This window comes from Bos javanicus, chromosome 2, assembly GCF_032452875.1.
Source record: "Bos javanicus breed banteng chromosome 2, ARS-OSU_banteng_1.0, whole genome shotgun sequence".
Classification (NCBI taxonomy): Eukaryota; Metazoa; Chordata; class Mammalia; order Artiodactyla; family Bovidae; genus Bos; species Bos javanicus.
In genome coordinates, this window is record NC_083869.1 from 119,630,260 (window position 1) to 119,646,886 (window position 16,627).

The following is a 16,627-nucleotide window of genomic DNA, read 5'->3' on the forward strand; positions in this document are numbered from 1 at the left end:
CTAAAACCAGCTTGAACATCAGGAAGTTCACGGTTCATGTATTGCTGAAGCCTGGCTTGGAGAATTTTGAGCATTACTTTACTAGCATGTGAGATGAGTGCAATTGTACGGTAGTTTGAGCATTCTTTGGCATTGCCTTTCTTTGGATTGGAATGAAAACTGACCTTTTCCAGTCCTGTGGCCACGGCTGAGTTTTCCAAATTTGTTGGCATATTGAATGCAGCACTTTCACAGCATCATCTTTCAGGATTTGAAATAGCTCCACTGGAATTCCATCACCTCCACTAGCTTTGTTTGTAGTGATGCTTTCTAAGGCCCACTTGACTTCACATTCCAGGATGTCTGGCTCTAGATGAGTGATCACACCATCGTGATTATCTGGGTCATGAAGATCTTTTTTTGTACAGTTCTTCTGTGTATTCTTGCCACCTCTTCTTAATATCTTCTGCTTCTGTTAGGTCCATACCATTTCTGTCCTTTATCGAGCCCATCTTTGCCTGAAATGTTCCCTTGGTATATTTTAGGAATTATAAACTCCGGACTCACTTTTAACACTTGGTCAAGGTATCTCTTAGGCAATACTGACATTCAAGAAAAGTTCAACAGTCTACTACTCTTAACAAGGAAATCTAAGTGAATAGATGATGCAAAACCAATTATTTTTGACTGGAAGTAAAGTCAAAGATCAAAGTGCTCTGAGAAAGAGAAGGTGGGGGATCCAGGAGCAAACTATAGAGAGGAAATGCAACAACATAAGTGAAAGTTGCTTTCAGAAACCTCTGAGTCAAACTAGTTCTTTTTCTGCTTACTGACATAAATTGGAATGTGATTAGTTGCTAGAAAACAAGATAAATACTAGGTATACATTGATGCTACTTAACTGAACCATTTCTTCAAAGAAGCAAAACAAGTATTATAGCTGTTCAGTGAGAAAGAATGATAGCATGAAGTCATTGGTTATACCTCAGAAAAATAAGTGGCTTTCCCTGGTGGCTCAGATGGCAAAGAATACGCCTGCAATGGAGGAGACCTGGGTTTGATTCCTGGGTTGGAAAGATCCCCTGGAGAAGGGAATGCCTATCCACTGCAGTATTCTTGCCTGGAAAATTCCACAGACGGAGGAGCTACAGTTCCTGGGGTCACAAAGAGCTGAACATGATTGAGCGACTAACACTTTCACTTTTTTCACTTACAGTAATATTAACATTACTATTACTGTTAATAATAATAAGTATTAATAAAGCAAATAATATAGCACTTAACATTTATTACTTACTATGAGCCAGGCACTGTACTAATCACTTTATATGAAGTCTCATCTAATCCTCTTAACAACCTTCTAAAGAAATGAAATGGATACTGAGGTTCAGAGTTGAGGGCTCTGCCGATGGTCACACTGGTAGAGGCAATAAAATCTGAATCTATAGTCCATGCTCCAAAGACTGCTCTGTGCTTTGCTGCAGCTACATATACACTTTTGATAGATACCAATCACTTTCCATAAGGTCTTACACAGACACACACGCACACAGAGCAAACAAAGCACCCCTTTTCCCCCAGTAGTTGCCAACACTGACTATTATCAATCTTTTAAGTTTTTGTCAACTAATTAGGAAAATTTTTTTTTTTTTGGTCACACCACGAGGCATGTGGGATCTTAGTTCCTCAACCAGAGATCGAGGAATACTCCCTATACTGGGAACAGAAGTCTCAGCCACTGGAACCCCAGGCAAGTCCCTTGTTGTTTTAAGAAGGTTGTACATCTCTGAATCTATTCATTGGTCATTTGCATTTTTCTTCTGTGAACTGTTTTTCATATCCTTTGCCCATTTTGAATTAAGTATTTATCTTATTGATTTGTAGGCAGTCACTTATATTCTGGATATTATATTAATATTTGGAGTATAAGGAAATGAAGAAATAAAGACAATTAGCAATCTTTATACGGAGAAGGCAATGGCACCCCATTCCAGTACTCTTGCCTGGAAAATCCCATGGATGGAGGAGCCTGGTGGGCTACAGTCCATGGGGTCGCTAGGAGTCGGACACAACTGAGAGACTTCACTTTCACTTTTCACTTTCATGCATTGGAGAAGGCAATGGCAACCCACTCCAGTGTTCTTGCCTGGAGAATCCCAGGGACGGGGAGCCTGGTGGGCTGCCGTCTATGGGGTCGCACAGAGTCGGACACGACTGAAGCGACTTAGCAGCAGCAGCAGCAGCAATCTTTATAAAATTAAATCACTGCTTCATACCTTATACCAAAACAAATTCCAGACAGATTAAAAATAATGAGATCATAAAAGCATAATTCTTTCTTCTGGCAGTGTGTCAGTTTCTTGATATTAACTTAATAAAATTATAGATTTATGTTGAGGAAAAAATAATCTGATAGGCAGAACAGTGCATTACAGCCTACACTACAAAACTAGTATAAGGCTTTCTGTGACAAATCTATGTCACTGGCTGCAATTCAAAGTATTAATACCTATCTTCAAAAATTATGAACACGATAAATTTATTCAGTTTAAAAAGTTTCAAAATAATACTTATGATTCCATTTAATAAGAGGAAATACAATAAACATTAGCTACACTAGAAGACTATATTAAAATATTAACAAAGGTCATATCTAGGTAGCTGGAGTCTGTAAAAGAAAAATTAAATACTATTTTAAAAAATGCATTGCTTTATAAGATATCCCTTCTAAACAGACACAAAAATGGTTAAACTTCTGAAGGGTTTGTGACTCATACATTTTTATGTCCTTTAAGTGCACAGTGCCCTGTTCAGAAATTGCCCAACAGACATTTATTGAATGAATAAAATACGGAATGCAGAATTCACAAACAAAATCTCCATATTAGCTACTTAAATACTCACAATCAAAACCTTGCAGGAGAATCACATTTGTTCCCCAAGTCATATTTCATTCACAACTTTAGTTTCTAACGTGTATGAGCTAAAAGCAGGTGGTGTGGAAGTGATGTGAAAAAGAAATCTTGGGAATTCCCTGGTGGTCCACTGGTTAAGGGCTCTGAGCTTCTACTGCAGGGTATACGGGTTCGATCCCTGGCTCAGGAACTGAGATTCCGCAAGCCTGAGCAGCCAAAAAAATTTTTTTAATATTTCATTTTTGAAAAAACTTATGACAAATATAAAGTTCATGTTGGATTCTCTCAGACACAAAGACTATGCCTGATTTATGAAGTATGTTATTCATGCTTATTGAATACCTATTATGAGCACATGGGCAAAGTTCTGTTTGTATAAACAGTACATGAATATTTATAAGGAACTTATATGACTTAAAACAAACACATAACTCTGTGACATACCAATCCTACTGTAAACTATACTAAATCACGCTATAAAACTATATTAAACCAATGCATACAGGAAAGGAATCGGAAGAGCTAAATGGATCAGTGAAACAGAAATATTCAAAAAATACACCCAGGTCTTATGGAGACTTAGAACACAACAGCAGCAGCAGTACACGACAAAGATGGCTTTCAAAACAGTGGGGAAAGGATTGCCTAACTACTTAGTAAATGGTAGTGGACAACGGTCTATCCAAATAGCAGAGGAAGTTAGATTTCCACCCCATACCATATGTATAAATACATTTCAGGTGGATTAAAGAGCTAAACATTGAAAAGAGAAAAAACATAGGAGGATATTTATTAACAGTAAGATAAGGAAGGTCTTCTTAAACAAGACACAAAATTCAAAAGTCACATGAAAAATATTGATGAATTTAAAGTTATAGTATTAAACTTCTGTTCAACAACAAAAAAAAGTAAAATGTCGAGAGAAAACATTGGCAGTATGTAATGTACACAAAGGATTGATATTACAATAAAGAACACCTACAAAGCAATGAGAAAAATACGCAATTCCATAGTAAAATGGGCAAAAACAAAATCAACAAACAATCCATAGAAGAAAAAGAAATGGCCAAACAGAAGATTTTGTGACTTATAATAATAATAACAATGACAACGATAATAGCTAATACAATGTGCTTATAGGCATCAAGTGCTTGGCTAAATGCTTTAGATATCAACTCATTTAATGCTCACAATAACTCTAGGAGATAAGATACTATTTTTATCCTTTTTTAACTGCTGAGGAAATTGTAGCAGCAGTTAAAAGAAGCTCCTCAGGGACACACAACCTGAGCTGGAATTCCATTGCAGACAGTAAAGCTCTCAAGCCAGTATATCTCTTAACCACTATGCTGTTACCTCTCCAGAGATAGCAGTATCAGGGAAACACAAGTTAACACAAGATGTCATCTACTGTTCAAACTGACAAAAAGAAATCTTGACCAACACAGTCAATGTGGAAAATGAGTACTATCAATATTGTTGGCAGGAGAATAAAATGGTGATTTCTTTTTGTAGAAATGACTCTTCTTACAAAAAAAGATACTCAGAACAATTTATCCAATAAAAGGTGGATAACAGGTAGTTTCTTATTAAAACATTAATTTTATTTTTCCCTGAAGGTAGTAAGAAATCCTAGAACTCTTTCCTTTTCTCTCTTAATTCTCGGATATGAATAAAAGCTACCAGAGGATGATATTCTGCTGTCTCCATGCTAACTTTTCTCAGTGGCTGCTCCCCATGTGATTTAATCAGCCCTGGTCAAATTTTCCCTGAAAGCCTGTTTCGTTCTACTTTATATTCTTTTCCATATTTGTCCTTTGCCTCTTTCTCAAGAGCCAAAGTTTCTCTTGAACAACATTCAAGAACCAAGGCTGAAGGTGAGAAGCTCAAACTTTCCCTTTTTGGTTTGTTCAAAGCCATTAAAAAGACCCTTTCTTATTTTCAGCAACATGTTAACTCCAATCAGATAAAAACATGGCTTCTGAAATCTCTCAATTCTTCATAGTCTTCAGTTTACCGTTTACAGCATAAATGTAAAGTAACAATATAAATTACTTAAGGGAAAAATAAAATCCGTGTCAGCTTTTGTAACACTTCAGCCATTCCTATCTATAGGCACTATTAGCAAGAGAAAGAGGGGAAGGTACATGAAGCTATTAATACATAAAAGAGGCTGTTAGGAAACTTCACTGCATAAAAGTACTGAAAGTTTATCATAAATGGCAGTAAGCTTAGGTGATACTGCCTTCCCTTAAAAAAAAGCATAGCAGGTCAGTTCCCCTTTGAAAAACTTAATTTGCACCTTCAAAACTTCCTGTTAAACTTTTTTGCTGTTGGGTTCTAAAACTACCAACTTGGTTTCTGATTATGACAAGGCAATGAAAATTTGCAGGGGTGAAATGGACACTGTGGAAATACACAGTCAGCTCAGAGAACAGTGCTTGAGTAAATCTCCAGGGGAGGAGCCCTACAGGAATGACTTAAGAGACGAACTGTTCTTAAAGTTCATTAAGAGACGAACTGAAGAATGTTCCATATTGTAAACATAGGATGTAAGAAGAGATTAAGGTCAGCAGGAAAATGTGAGATTGGAACGGACAAGATTGCACTTTTTCCATCTGCATCAAATGGTCACAGATGAACACTGCATTCAAACACAGTTTCACTAGGGTAAGGGGAGAAGGTAGTATCCGCAGCATCACAACAGGCCCGAGACAATGATTTCTACACCCTACTAAACCCTACCGTGTCCCCAACGTAATCAAATAATTGCTGGACAGTTCCAGCGTGTCTACGCCTTAATCACACAAACTCGTGCGAGCAGACACACCTTCGCCAGGAGTCCCAGTGCAAAACCAAAACGCCTCAAGGCATCTCACGCACACATCTAGGGTCCTCATTTCGCTGGAAAGACAACTGAGGAGCTGAGGGAGAAGCAGCGACCGTCCAACGCCTCCAAGGGCCAAGAGTTAAGGTGAGGTCCATCTCGGATTTCTCACTCCTAACCTTCCTCCGCTCCAGCCCTGGAAGGAGCCACAAGTGAGGAAGAGAAGTTGTGGAAACAAGAAGGGGAGTAGAGGGTGGGGTGGGGTTGGGGGGTGCGGAGTGGGATGCGAGAACCCCACTCGCATTGAGAGAGTTCAACACCAGCATCTGTATTTGTCCCACACAAGGTCACTCGCTCCAAGTCACTTTCCCCCTGCTGCCCGGTGGGCTTCCCGCCAGAGGCTGCTGGGCTTCGAGGCCAGCCCACCGAGGTCCCTCGGCCCTCCCCTACGGGCCGCAGCCCCTTCCCTGCCTCCCTTCTCGGACCCAAGCGCGCCTCCCAGACTCCGGTTTCCGACGCCTGGAGTCTCTCCCAGTCCCATTCGGCGGCTCCTCTGCCTCTACCCACAGGGCTCCCATCAACGTCCCCTCCTTTCCTCCGGACGCCCCTTTCCCCGCCTCCCGCGCCGGGTCCAGCCGGGGGCCCCCGGACGCCGTTCCTGTCCTCCTTTCCCGCCACCCTCTCCCCGGATGCCCACCTGGCGCGGCCCCCGCCCCCGGTCCTTCTCCTCAGCGAGCGGCCGCCTCCCGAGCCCTCCCGGCCCCGCCCCGCTCCCGGGCGGATACAGTTTGAAGCCCCTCAGGATCTCCCTGGCACGCTCGTCCTTGGCTGACATGATGCGGCGGCCGCCGCCTGTGACTCTCTCACGCTGGCCTGGCGGAGCCTCGCAGACGGTGCCCAGGAACTGAGGACGGAGCCGCAGCCCGGCCTGAAGACCTCGGGCGAACAGCGGCAGCGGCCAGACCCAAACCAGCCTCTCCCTCCCCTCAGCTCCCGCTCCTTATCCCTTCTCCTTCCCTCTAGCCTCTGAGCGCCCGCCCTGAAGCCAATAGAAAGCCCGCCTCGGCGATTGGCATCTTGATCGACCAATAGAAACACCCAGCGGCTTCGCAGGGGGACGAAGAGCGTCAATGGGAAGGGCCCTCACGGGGAAGTCCCGTAGGACAAAATTTTCATTCGGCGTGGTTGCCTAGAGTTTGTCCCAGAGGAGAGTTTGCTTCAGATTTGCAGAGGCTCTCCTGCGGCTGGGTACAGCAGGGCTTTGAGATGACAGCAGGTTGCCCTGTGCGATGTGGTAGAGACTACACTTCCCAGCATTCCAGGGGGCGCCCGGGGAGACCACAGATCCCAGCACGCAACAGAAAGCCCAGGGACTACAAATCCCAGCATTCTCCGCACTCAGTTCCTCTAACTTCGATTCCAGTGTGCCGCAAAGTGTGCGCAAATCCATAAATCTGCTTGTAGGCTTGGTGGTTTCTGAATCCCAGGGGTTGAAACCAGGCGGGAAGATCCTCTTCAGCCTCAAAAGATGACAGCCCACAGACAGGTAACTTCTATTTACATGGAACCCAGAAATCTCCTGCACATCATGGTAAGGCTGAAACAACAAACACAAACACTGATTAAATCATGAAAGAGAATGTAATAGAATGACTCCTTCAAGTCGTACTTGTTTGTTGGCCTGGGGAGCCGGTTAGGTATTTCGCAGGGATTTCTGGTGTGCTCCTGCGGTGGACCAAGAGATGTAAAGGTTGTGTACTCAGACTATCAATACAGTCAGAATTCAGAGGATTTGCTAATCCAACCTCTATTATTTTACGTATGAAGAAACTGAGGCCCAGAGAGGCAGAGAGATTGTCGGGGTCACAGAAAGTAGGGGCAGAGTTAGAATTCAGCTCTAAGACTCCTGCAGTCTGGGCTTTTTGCAGTACACTAGGGTAGTGATTATTTTTAGCAACATGGCTATGCGATCTTCCTCTCCTTGGTGAAGTTTTCCTATCAAGGTTGAAACACCCAGAGGATACTGTGGACAAAAAAATGTTCCCTGACATTTCAGTAAACAACAACAAACGTTGCCCACTGTCAAGCCGTCAGCCACTGAAGCCACCGCTGAAGATGGGCCCAGAGGAGGATTTAGGATGGAGAAAAATAGGAACTTGCCCTAGATAATTAAGATACATATCTAAGGAATGATGTCAATGAGCCCAGACAGTTGCATCTTCCCATGCATAGAAAACCACAGAAATCATCCATTTGAGTTCTCTGTTTCTTGTTAATTGGCAGTAATCTTTTGATGTTCAACTACAAGCTCTCTTTCAGCAAAAACTGCTATATATCCTGGCTCCTCCCTTACATATTTGGAGCAGTTCCTCAGGGCTATATGAGGCTGTCTCCTGGGCTATAGTCCTCAGTAAGGTCCCTGTATAAAACATAACTTGCAAGTTTTAGGTTGTGCGTTTTTCTTCAGTGGATATTAGGTGAACATTTATTTGGTGACTTTCCTACAAGTGAAGGAGTGCAGTGTTTGTTTATCCTCAGTCTAGGTAAGACTTGGTGTTTTGACTTGTTCTGTGTTCAAGGGCTTCCCTGGTAGCTCAGACAGTAAAGCTTTAATATGATTTCAGAAACTAGATAAATACTGTAGTTTAAGCTAAAGTTTCTTTAGCGATCTTATACTCTTTTTCTAGGCCTTCCTTCCTCTTCCTTTACTTCTTTTGCCCCTCTGGGCACCCACCTGATTTTTCCTTCCATGTAATTCAACAAACACCTTTTTCAGTTTCTGTTACTTGCCAGACTTTGTTGGTAGAAGGTGAAAGACATGGTCACTACCACCAGGAAGATAACCATGTAGTTAGGGAAATAAAGAGATTCCACTGGAATTCAAGATGAAATGGTAGGCATGGTACAAAAGAAAGGACATTAGAATGCTACAGAGGCCCCCATGGAAAGATACATTCAGTTGGCAAAACTTGATGGAGGAGGTGGCAGGGGTCTACGTTAAAATCTTTATCTGTAAATTGTTTTTGTTAATGAAATATAACACATACAGCAAGGGCACAATTTTTGCCTACGTATACACTTGTGACATGAACCCCTAAATCCAGATAGAAAATGTTTGCAGCACCCCTTTGCCCCTTCCCAGTCATCCTTCCGTCCTGATAATCACTCTTCTGACTTCTATTACCATAGAACAGTTTTGCCTGTCCTTGAATTTAATTTATTTATGTATTATTTCTTTATTTTTGGCTGATCTGGTTCTGTGTTGCTGCACACTGGCTTTCTCTAGTTTAGGCGAGTGGGGGCTACTGGCTGGTTGCAGAGCCCTGGCTTCTTATCGTGGTGGTTTCTCTTGTTGCAGAGCATGGGCTCTAGGGCTGGCAGGCTCAGTAGTTGTGGTGCACGGGCCCTATTTCTCCACGGCTTGTGGGATCTTAGTTCCCAGACCAAGGACTGAACTTATGTCTTCTGCATTGGAGGGTGGATTCTTAACCACTGGACTACCAGGGAAGTCCCTTGAATTCCTATGTAATCATACACTATGTACAGTATAAGTCTGGCTTTTCTTGTTCAGTATTTTTGTGAGATTCATCTATGCTGTATGTGGCAGTAGCTAAGTTTTTTATTTTTACTTTTTAATTGCTAAGTAGTATTCCATTGTAGGTATGTAGCACTGTTTATCTTCTCTACTGTTCATGGACATTTAGGTTTTCATTTACCAATTTTTGGCTTTTATTAACAGAGCTGCAGTGAACATTCTTAAATGGTTCTTTTTGTGGACTCGTGCACTTATTTCTAGGAGAGAAGTTTCTGGCTTGTCTGGAGGGTGTGTGATCAGCAATAGTAGATATTGCCAGTTTTCCAAAATATTTGTACCAATTTTCACCTTAAACAGCAACATAAGAGAGTTCTGGCTGACTCTTATCCTTGGCAATAGAGAGTGGTGTCAGTTTTTAAAAATCCTAGCCATTTTGACTAAAAGTGGTATCCCATTATGTTTTTGTTTACATTGTCTTTGGTGTTGAATCCTTGTCATATGCTTGTTGACTGTTTGCTATCCTCTTTTGTGAAGTGTTTGTTCAAGTCTTTTGTCCACTTTTTTAATTGGGCTGATTATCTTCTTGTTGATTTGTAGTTCTTTATATGGTCTAGATACAGAGTTCCTTGTCTGATACACGCTTTACAAATATCTTTTCCAAGTCTGTGTCCTGTCCCTTTAGTCTTGTACTGGTGTCTTTTGAGAAAGGGCAATTCTTAATTTTAATGAAGGGTCATAGTTCAGTGTTCCCTTTTCATGATTAGTACTTTTTTAATTGTTTAACTCTTTGCCTACATAGTTGGTGGAATTTTAGCAGACAAATATGAGGGAAGAGCACTGCACAAAGGAAGAGAGAGCAAGTCTGAGCCTAGGCCCTGGCGTCAGAGGCAAGATCTGAGTCCTGTTGTGTTGGGACGGCATGGAGTTTGAGCTCTGATGAGGGGAGGGCAGTGAGACAAAGCTGGGTGGGGTGGGGGAGGCATCCTGAGCCTTCAAATATGAACATTATTCTGGAGGAAGCAGAGGCACAGCCAGAATATTTATGAACTTAAACAAGACTTATTAGTCCTCTTTCCAACACCAAATTTGTCCCTTTTCCTCCTCAGCCCTGTTCACTTACCACCACCTCCAGACAGCTCTGGCCTCCCCAGCCAGAATCCTGGGTGATATCTTCCGTCTCTATCCCTGCATTCAACTGGTTGCCAGGATAGATTCTATGGTCTAAACGTCTCCAACAAGGACCTTTCTATTTCAAGCCCAACTGCTGCCACCTTTGTTCAAGATCTCACAATCTCTTAACCGGAATCCATCAGTCACCTCAAGGGTTTCCCAGCCTCTAGTTTTCTCCATATCCAGTCCATTCCTATAGCAGCTAGTGTCCAAAATGGCAATTATTCAGACCTCTCCACAGCTTAAAAACCTTTAGTAGCTCCCCAGTGCCTCTAAGATAAAAGAAAAACTCTTTTACATGGCTTGTCCTCTTTCTGATTTGCTTGCTCATTCTTTCAGGCTCAACTCAAGCCTCATTTCCTCTAGAAGGCTGCCTTGAATCACCTCTCCCCAGGGCACAGTCAGGAGAGCCTTGGCTGTACTTCTGGGATACCTGTGGCACCATCTGTCCTGGCCAGACAGGCCTGTCTCCCCCAGAACCATGAACTCTCCCAGGTAGGAACTTTGCTGTATTTAGGTTTTTATGGGTATAGTGCCTTGCATGTGGTTTCCAAGAACACAAGATGACCTGATGCTGGCTCTGCAGCCCCCATCTCTCACCCTGGGCTCCAGTCACTCTGGGTTTCTTTTTTGCATCAGTATACGTTACATAGTGCGGACCTTTTTTCTTCTCAGCTCTTGCCCATAAGATGCCCACTTTCTCTTCCCCAGTGCATTCTCTTCTGTGCTTCCAAAGTGGTGTCATCTCTCTCTCTCATAGCACTTAACAAATTGAAGCTTTTTGAGGGCAAGAACTTTATCTTCATAGAACCTTCTAGAACATAATAGGCACTAAAGAAATTTTCAAAATGAATGTGTTGGTGCTCCACACCTTTGCCGCTGTCTGATTTCTGCACTTGAATTCACGAAAGGTAAATAGGGTTTTGTTTTGTTTTCCCCTTCTCATTTTCAAGACCTTAGTCTGGTGTACACGTTAAAGGAGCCAGCTTAGGTGTTCAGTTGCGTGGCATTCCTAGCTATCTTCCAGGGGCGTTGGTAAATACCAGATGCAACACCACAAATATCATTTTGGTCACAGAATCATGGTTGGTTCAACCCATCTTTTACTTATTTTTAAACATTTTCTGAATAGAGGTGAAGAACATGGTCTTTGGCTTCAGAGAGCCTGGGTTTCAAAGCAGACTTCGACACCCTGGCCTTTGGATCTGAAAAAATGGGAATAATGTTACAGGCCTGGAGTTGTTTTAAGAATTCAACCAGACGGTTTACAGCATTCGGCGCAAAGATGCTCTGTACCCCATGGGTAGCCACAGTTCTGCAGGGAGAATGGATTTAGGGCTCAAAGCTGCTGATGGCAATGGTTTGGGCCCCCAGTCCTGTCTAGGCTGCATTCCTCTCCTCAGGACCCCCACCCCAGCCGGCTCGGACCCCCTTTCTCTGGTGGAGGCCTCACTGGAGCTCCGAGACTGCGAACGCGACAGAGGAACCGAGTGTGGGCGGAACTCGAGTGTAGCGGCGGGAGGCTTCCGGGGGAGCCGCAAGGGCAACGGGTCGGCGGAGGCAGAAAAGCGTCGGACGCCGGGCCGATCATGGACGCTTGACAACCTACAGGCAGGCGCTGGGAGGCCAAGCCAGCGACCGAGAGGACAGAGAGGCGGCCGAGGACAGGTAGGGGCCGGCGAGAGGGTGGGGCCCGGCGCGCCAGTCGCAGCTGGGCGGTCAGGCCTAGCGCCAGCCGTGGGAAAAGCCCGCGGCTACACCGCCCCGCCCCCGCCCCGGAGCGCGCCCCTCCGCTCCTCACCCTGCACCCGCGGCCCTGCGCGGTACACGCCGCCCGCCCTAAAGCCCACCCCAGCCCGCGACCCTCAGCGTCCGCACCGTGCTTGCTCTCGCTTCCCCACCCGCAAAGGGTGCGACTTTGCCCCTCTGCGGTCCATGAAAATAGCGCCCCCCGCAGGACGGGAATTCTCCCCTGAGTTCCTAGCCGCCTCCTTGGGCCCTCCCACTCCAGAGGAAAGCGGTTATCAGCACCTCCTTATTATCTCTTTGCCCCCACGGGGTTTGCTTTTTAGGCCGAGATTTTTTTTGAGGGACCGAAGTTGTGTCCATGTTTTCACCCCTTCTCCATGCCCTATCATTTAGTGTCCTCACACATCTCCACTTGGAAGGGAGGTTTTTGTTTTTTCTTCTCCGAACACATCACCTTCCCCCGACATCTCCCTCATACCCTCTCCTCTTCTCCCTCCAGTTTCCCCTTCCCTTAGCAACCTTTATTCCTTTTATTTAGCACTTCATTTTTTTCTGTTTCCAACAAGACCTTCTTAAGTAACCCTGGTGAAACGACATACTTGTTCCTGTAATACTGTGAAAGGACTGCAGCTCTTGGTGCCTGCCTGCAAAGGAAAACTTAGTTTCTCTTGCACCAAGCTATCCTTTTTCGGTTTGTTCTCTTCTTCCCTCTACTACTCCTTCATTTTGTCACACTGCCCAGGATATATCATTCTTAGAGAAGTGATCTTTTCTTATGTAGGATTCCTGTAGAGTAGATATACAATGTGTGTATGTTCACATACACTCAGCTTGTAGTCAGTAGATTTTACAATCGAGGAACCCTCCTGTCCTAATGTCTTCAGGATGGCTATACTGTATCTTCATTGTTTCCTCAAATCTTTTTATTGTTTTCTGGAGGTTTTCTACAAATTCTGAAGTCGTATTTTGTGAAATGTCACATACCGGTAGGAGGCCAAATAAAGGGATTTTCCACATGGACTTAAAGAGCATGTGTGTGTGTATTTTCTTAGTTTGAATATGTTGCTCTTTATCTTTCAAGATGATCCTCCTCTCCCCTTTTCTATTCAGTCAGTGATTTTGTTGATTAAATGCATCGTCTTTCTTGTCTGCCTTTTATTTTTCCTTATCTGTATCTGGTTGTAGGTGGGATTCTAATGACACAATGGAAGCTATAACTGATTGCTTTTGCTTACAACTGATGCCTCTGTGTTTTGACAAGATTCTCTGCTTCTTAACCAGAGTCTAAAAATGAGGTGAATATAAGACAGCTACTGAGATACTCCTGTGTGTTTCTTCAGGTCTTGGTTAGGTTTAAGGGCTTCGAAGGTGCTGCCTTTGGGGAAGGGTCAGATGGAATAAAGTGGCTTTTATTAAATGTTTCAAACCTCAGAATAAGGACCAAATCCCTGTAACTCCAGGTTAGACCCTACCATGTCACAAAGTGAGATCTGGACTCAGAACCTGTTTTTTCTTTTTGAATACTGCAAGACTATTCTGATGTCTGATCCAGCATGAAATAAGCATAGATTTTGCAAAGGAGGAGGAAAAATGACTGAAACGCTTTTCTTTTGGACAGATCTCAAGGCCAGAGAATGGCAGGTGAACAGAAGCCCTCAAGTAACCTCCTGGAACAGTTTATCTTACTAGCCAAAGGTACCAGTGGTTCAGCTCTCACTGCTCTCATAAGCCAAGTTTTGGAGGCTCCTGGAGTATATGTCTTCGGAGAACTGCTGGAGCTGGCCAACGTGCAGGAGGTAAGGGCAGTTTTCAGACAATATCTTCTTTGTTTTAAACCTTCCTGAGATTCTCCAGGCTTCCAGGGATTATTGGTGCTGAAGCATTGTGGACCTGTGAGGTGCTATTTTTGAGCAAGGGATGGAAATTGGTAAGGCAGGGGAAGTGAGTGGGGATGAAATTCTGGGCTCCTTCTGGTCAGTATTTTCATCTGAATTTGGAGTAAATTGAGATTAGTAGTAGTGTTAGTTGCTCAGTCGTATCTGACTTTTTGTGACCCTGTGGACTGTAGCCTGCTAGGCTCCTCTGTCCATGGAATTCTCCAGGCAAGAATACTAGAGTGGGTTGCCATTCCCTTTGCCAAGGGATCTTCTGTCTTCCTGACCCAGGGATTGAACCCAGGTCTCCTGCACTGCAGACAGATTCTTTACTGTCTGAGTCACCAGGGAAGTGGTAGTAATTTGAAAGATAGGGGAAAAATCCAGTTGAACCTGGTAAATTAGAAAAGTATAGTATCAGCATGAATGATGTTACTGGTAGTTCCAGTCATTCTTAGGGACAAAAAGCCTCCGGTGTAAATATGGACATTGAAGATTGGTCAGGCACATACGTAGCAGGAAGTATTTGTTATTGAGCATGAGATGGGCATGGATAAAGAATATTTTATTTCTGTGAAAAAGGCAGTTGAGTGCTAAAGATGTGTAAAAACAATATGACATGAAAAGCTGGGAAGTAGTCCTTTTTGCTTTGTTTGCTTGTTTGTTTGGTAGGTTATTAAACCCTTGGGTATCACCTTTGGTTGTTGTATCTTAAAAATGTGAATAACCAGGTGGAACAGAGCTGTAAAGGATCCCATACTTTTCCACCTCTGTTTTCCACCTAGGATATTTTCATATTTATTGATTAATGCTTTTATGTTGATTGGTTTAAAAGTCTGGTGACATCTTTATTACATACTTTATTGTATTACATACTTTATTACACCCGGAGCTCTTGGAGTGGAAGGCTGGCTTCCTCTACACTGTCAGAGCTCTTTCCTGGTTGCCCAGTGTCACTCCTGCTCTGCTGAAGGCTGCCATGTGCAGGTCTGGGTGGTCCTTGTTCATGAGGATCAGGTGCATGATGCTACTTAGAGTTGCCTGGGCTTTCTTGTCGATGGTGGTCCACATAAGTGGGGTGACTGACTTTTGCTGGCCAGTTCTTCAGTTCACGACAGTAGGACACATGCCTTTGCCGTTGGCTGCTGGCTTCATGCTTATAGCCCTGCTGTTAGTCAGCCCGTTGTAGCAAAAGGAGTTGGGTCTTCAGGTTACTGGACTTGGGTTGTACATGAGCTCATTCCTCTTGATTAAGAAGCTCGAGCAGTTCCGCTGGATCATCCCGTGCAGATGTATGGGTGTGGCATCAGTTCCTGTCCCTGCAACAGTTGAAAACAGGAAGACCCACTTTTTTTTTAATTGTAAATTTTTATTTAACATCAGACTGGCTTGCTGGACTGTAAGCTCTGTGAGGGTAAGGTCTGTTCTGCCCACTGTTGTTTTCTTAGAGCTTCTTATGTACCCTGACACACCATAGACTTTCAGTAAAAATTTAATTACCAGAGATAGAAAAGGAATCCTGTGAGGAAAATTTAAGAAAATTTAAGTTCTTTTTTTTTTTTTAAAGACTTAATTGTTTTAGATCAGTTTTAGATTTACAGCAAAATTGAGAGGGAGGTGCAGAGCGTTCTAACATATCCCTTGCTCTCATGCATGCATGGCCTGCCCCGTTACCAATGTCCCCCACCAGTGTGGAATGTCACTGATGCATGATCATCACCCAGAGACCAGAGTTTCTGTTAGGGTTCACACTTGGTGTTGTGCAGTCCATGGGTTCTGTGTGTGTGTGTGTGTGTGTGTGTGTGTGTGTATGTGTATGTGTGTATGCGCTCAGGCGTGTCTGACTCTTTGAGACCCCATGGACTATAGCCCATCAGGCTTCTCTGTCCATGGGATTTCCCAGGCAAGAATACTGGAGTGGGTTGTCATGCCCTCCTCCAGGGGATCTTCCTGACCTAGGGATTGAACCCATGTCTCTTGTGTCCCCTCCATTGGCAGGTGGATTCTTTACCATGGCACCACCTGGAAAGCCGTGGATTTAGAGAAGTGTTTGATGACATGTATCCACCATTACAGTATCAGGGAGAGCGTTTCACTGCCCACAAGATTCTCTTCCTCCCCTGTAATCCCTGACAACCACTGATGTTTTTACTTTTCTCAGAATGTCATATAGTTGGAAACATACATATGTAGCCTTTTCAGATTGGCTTCTTTCACTTAGTAATATTGCATTTAAATTTCCACCATGTCTTTTTGTGGTTTGATAGGTCATCATCTTTCAAAAGAAGAGATGGCCAGGTTTGTGAAAAGCCTGAATGAATATAAACAAGTAGTTGTTTTTTATGGAAGTTTGGGTAAGAGGAGATGGATGAAAATTAAAGTCAGAAAGATGTTACTGATTTGGGCCAGTGGGAGAAATTTTAGAGTGTTTGTCCTAGAGAAAATAGTCTTTTATGGCTGGTTTTGAAATTGTCTATCTGAAAAGTAGGGGCTAGATTTGATGGTCTCATCCACTTCTGATTCAGGACCTCAGGAGATTCTTGATAATCTGAGAAAGTAGGCCAGGGTATTAGGATGT

The 16,627-nt window shown here is 43.5% G+C and overlaps 2 protein-coding genes across 2 annotated transcripts in view; one reads left to right on the forward strand and one right to left on the reverse strand.

Moving 5' to 3' along the window:
- PDE6D (phosphodiesterase 6D) overlaps positions 1 to 6,763 on the reverse strand; it is a 55,106-nt gene extending 48,343 nt beyond the window's left edge. The window contains exon 1 of the mRNA XM_061388268.1: positions 6,507 to 6,763. Coding sequence (XP_061244252.1) covers positions 6,507 to 6,556 — 50 coding nt within the window. The 5' untranslated portion in view covers positions 6,557 to 6,763. The remainder of the gene's footprint in view (positions 1 to 6,506) is intronic.
- A 356-nt stretch (positions 6,764 to 7,119) lies between these two features.
- The window catches only part of COPS7B (COP9 signalosome subunit 7B), a 28,112-nt gene continuing 18,604 nt past the window's right edge, over positions 7,120 to 16,627 (forward strand). The window contains exons 1-4 of the mRNA XM_061388245.1: positions 7,120 to 7,267; positions 10,766 to 10,921; positions 11,830 to 12,094; positions 13,794 to 13,971. Coding sequence (XP_061244229.1) covers positions 13,810 to 13,971 — 162 coding nt within the window. The 5' untranslated portion in view covers positions 7,120 to 7,267; positions 10,766 to 10,921; positions 11,830 to 12,094; positions 13,794 to 13,809. The remainder of the gene's footprint in view (positions 7,268 to 10,765; positions 10,922 to 11,829; positions 12,095 to 13,793; positions 13,972 to 16,627) is intronic.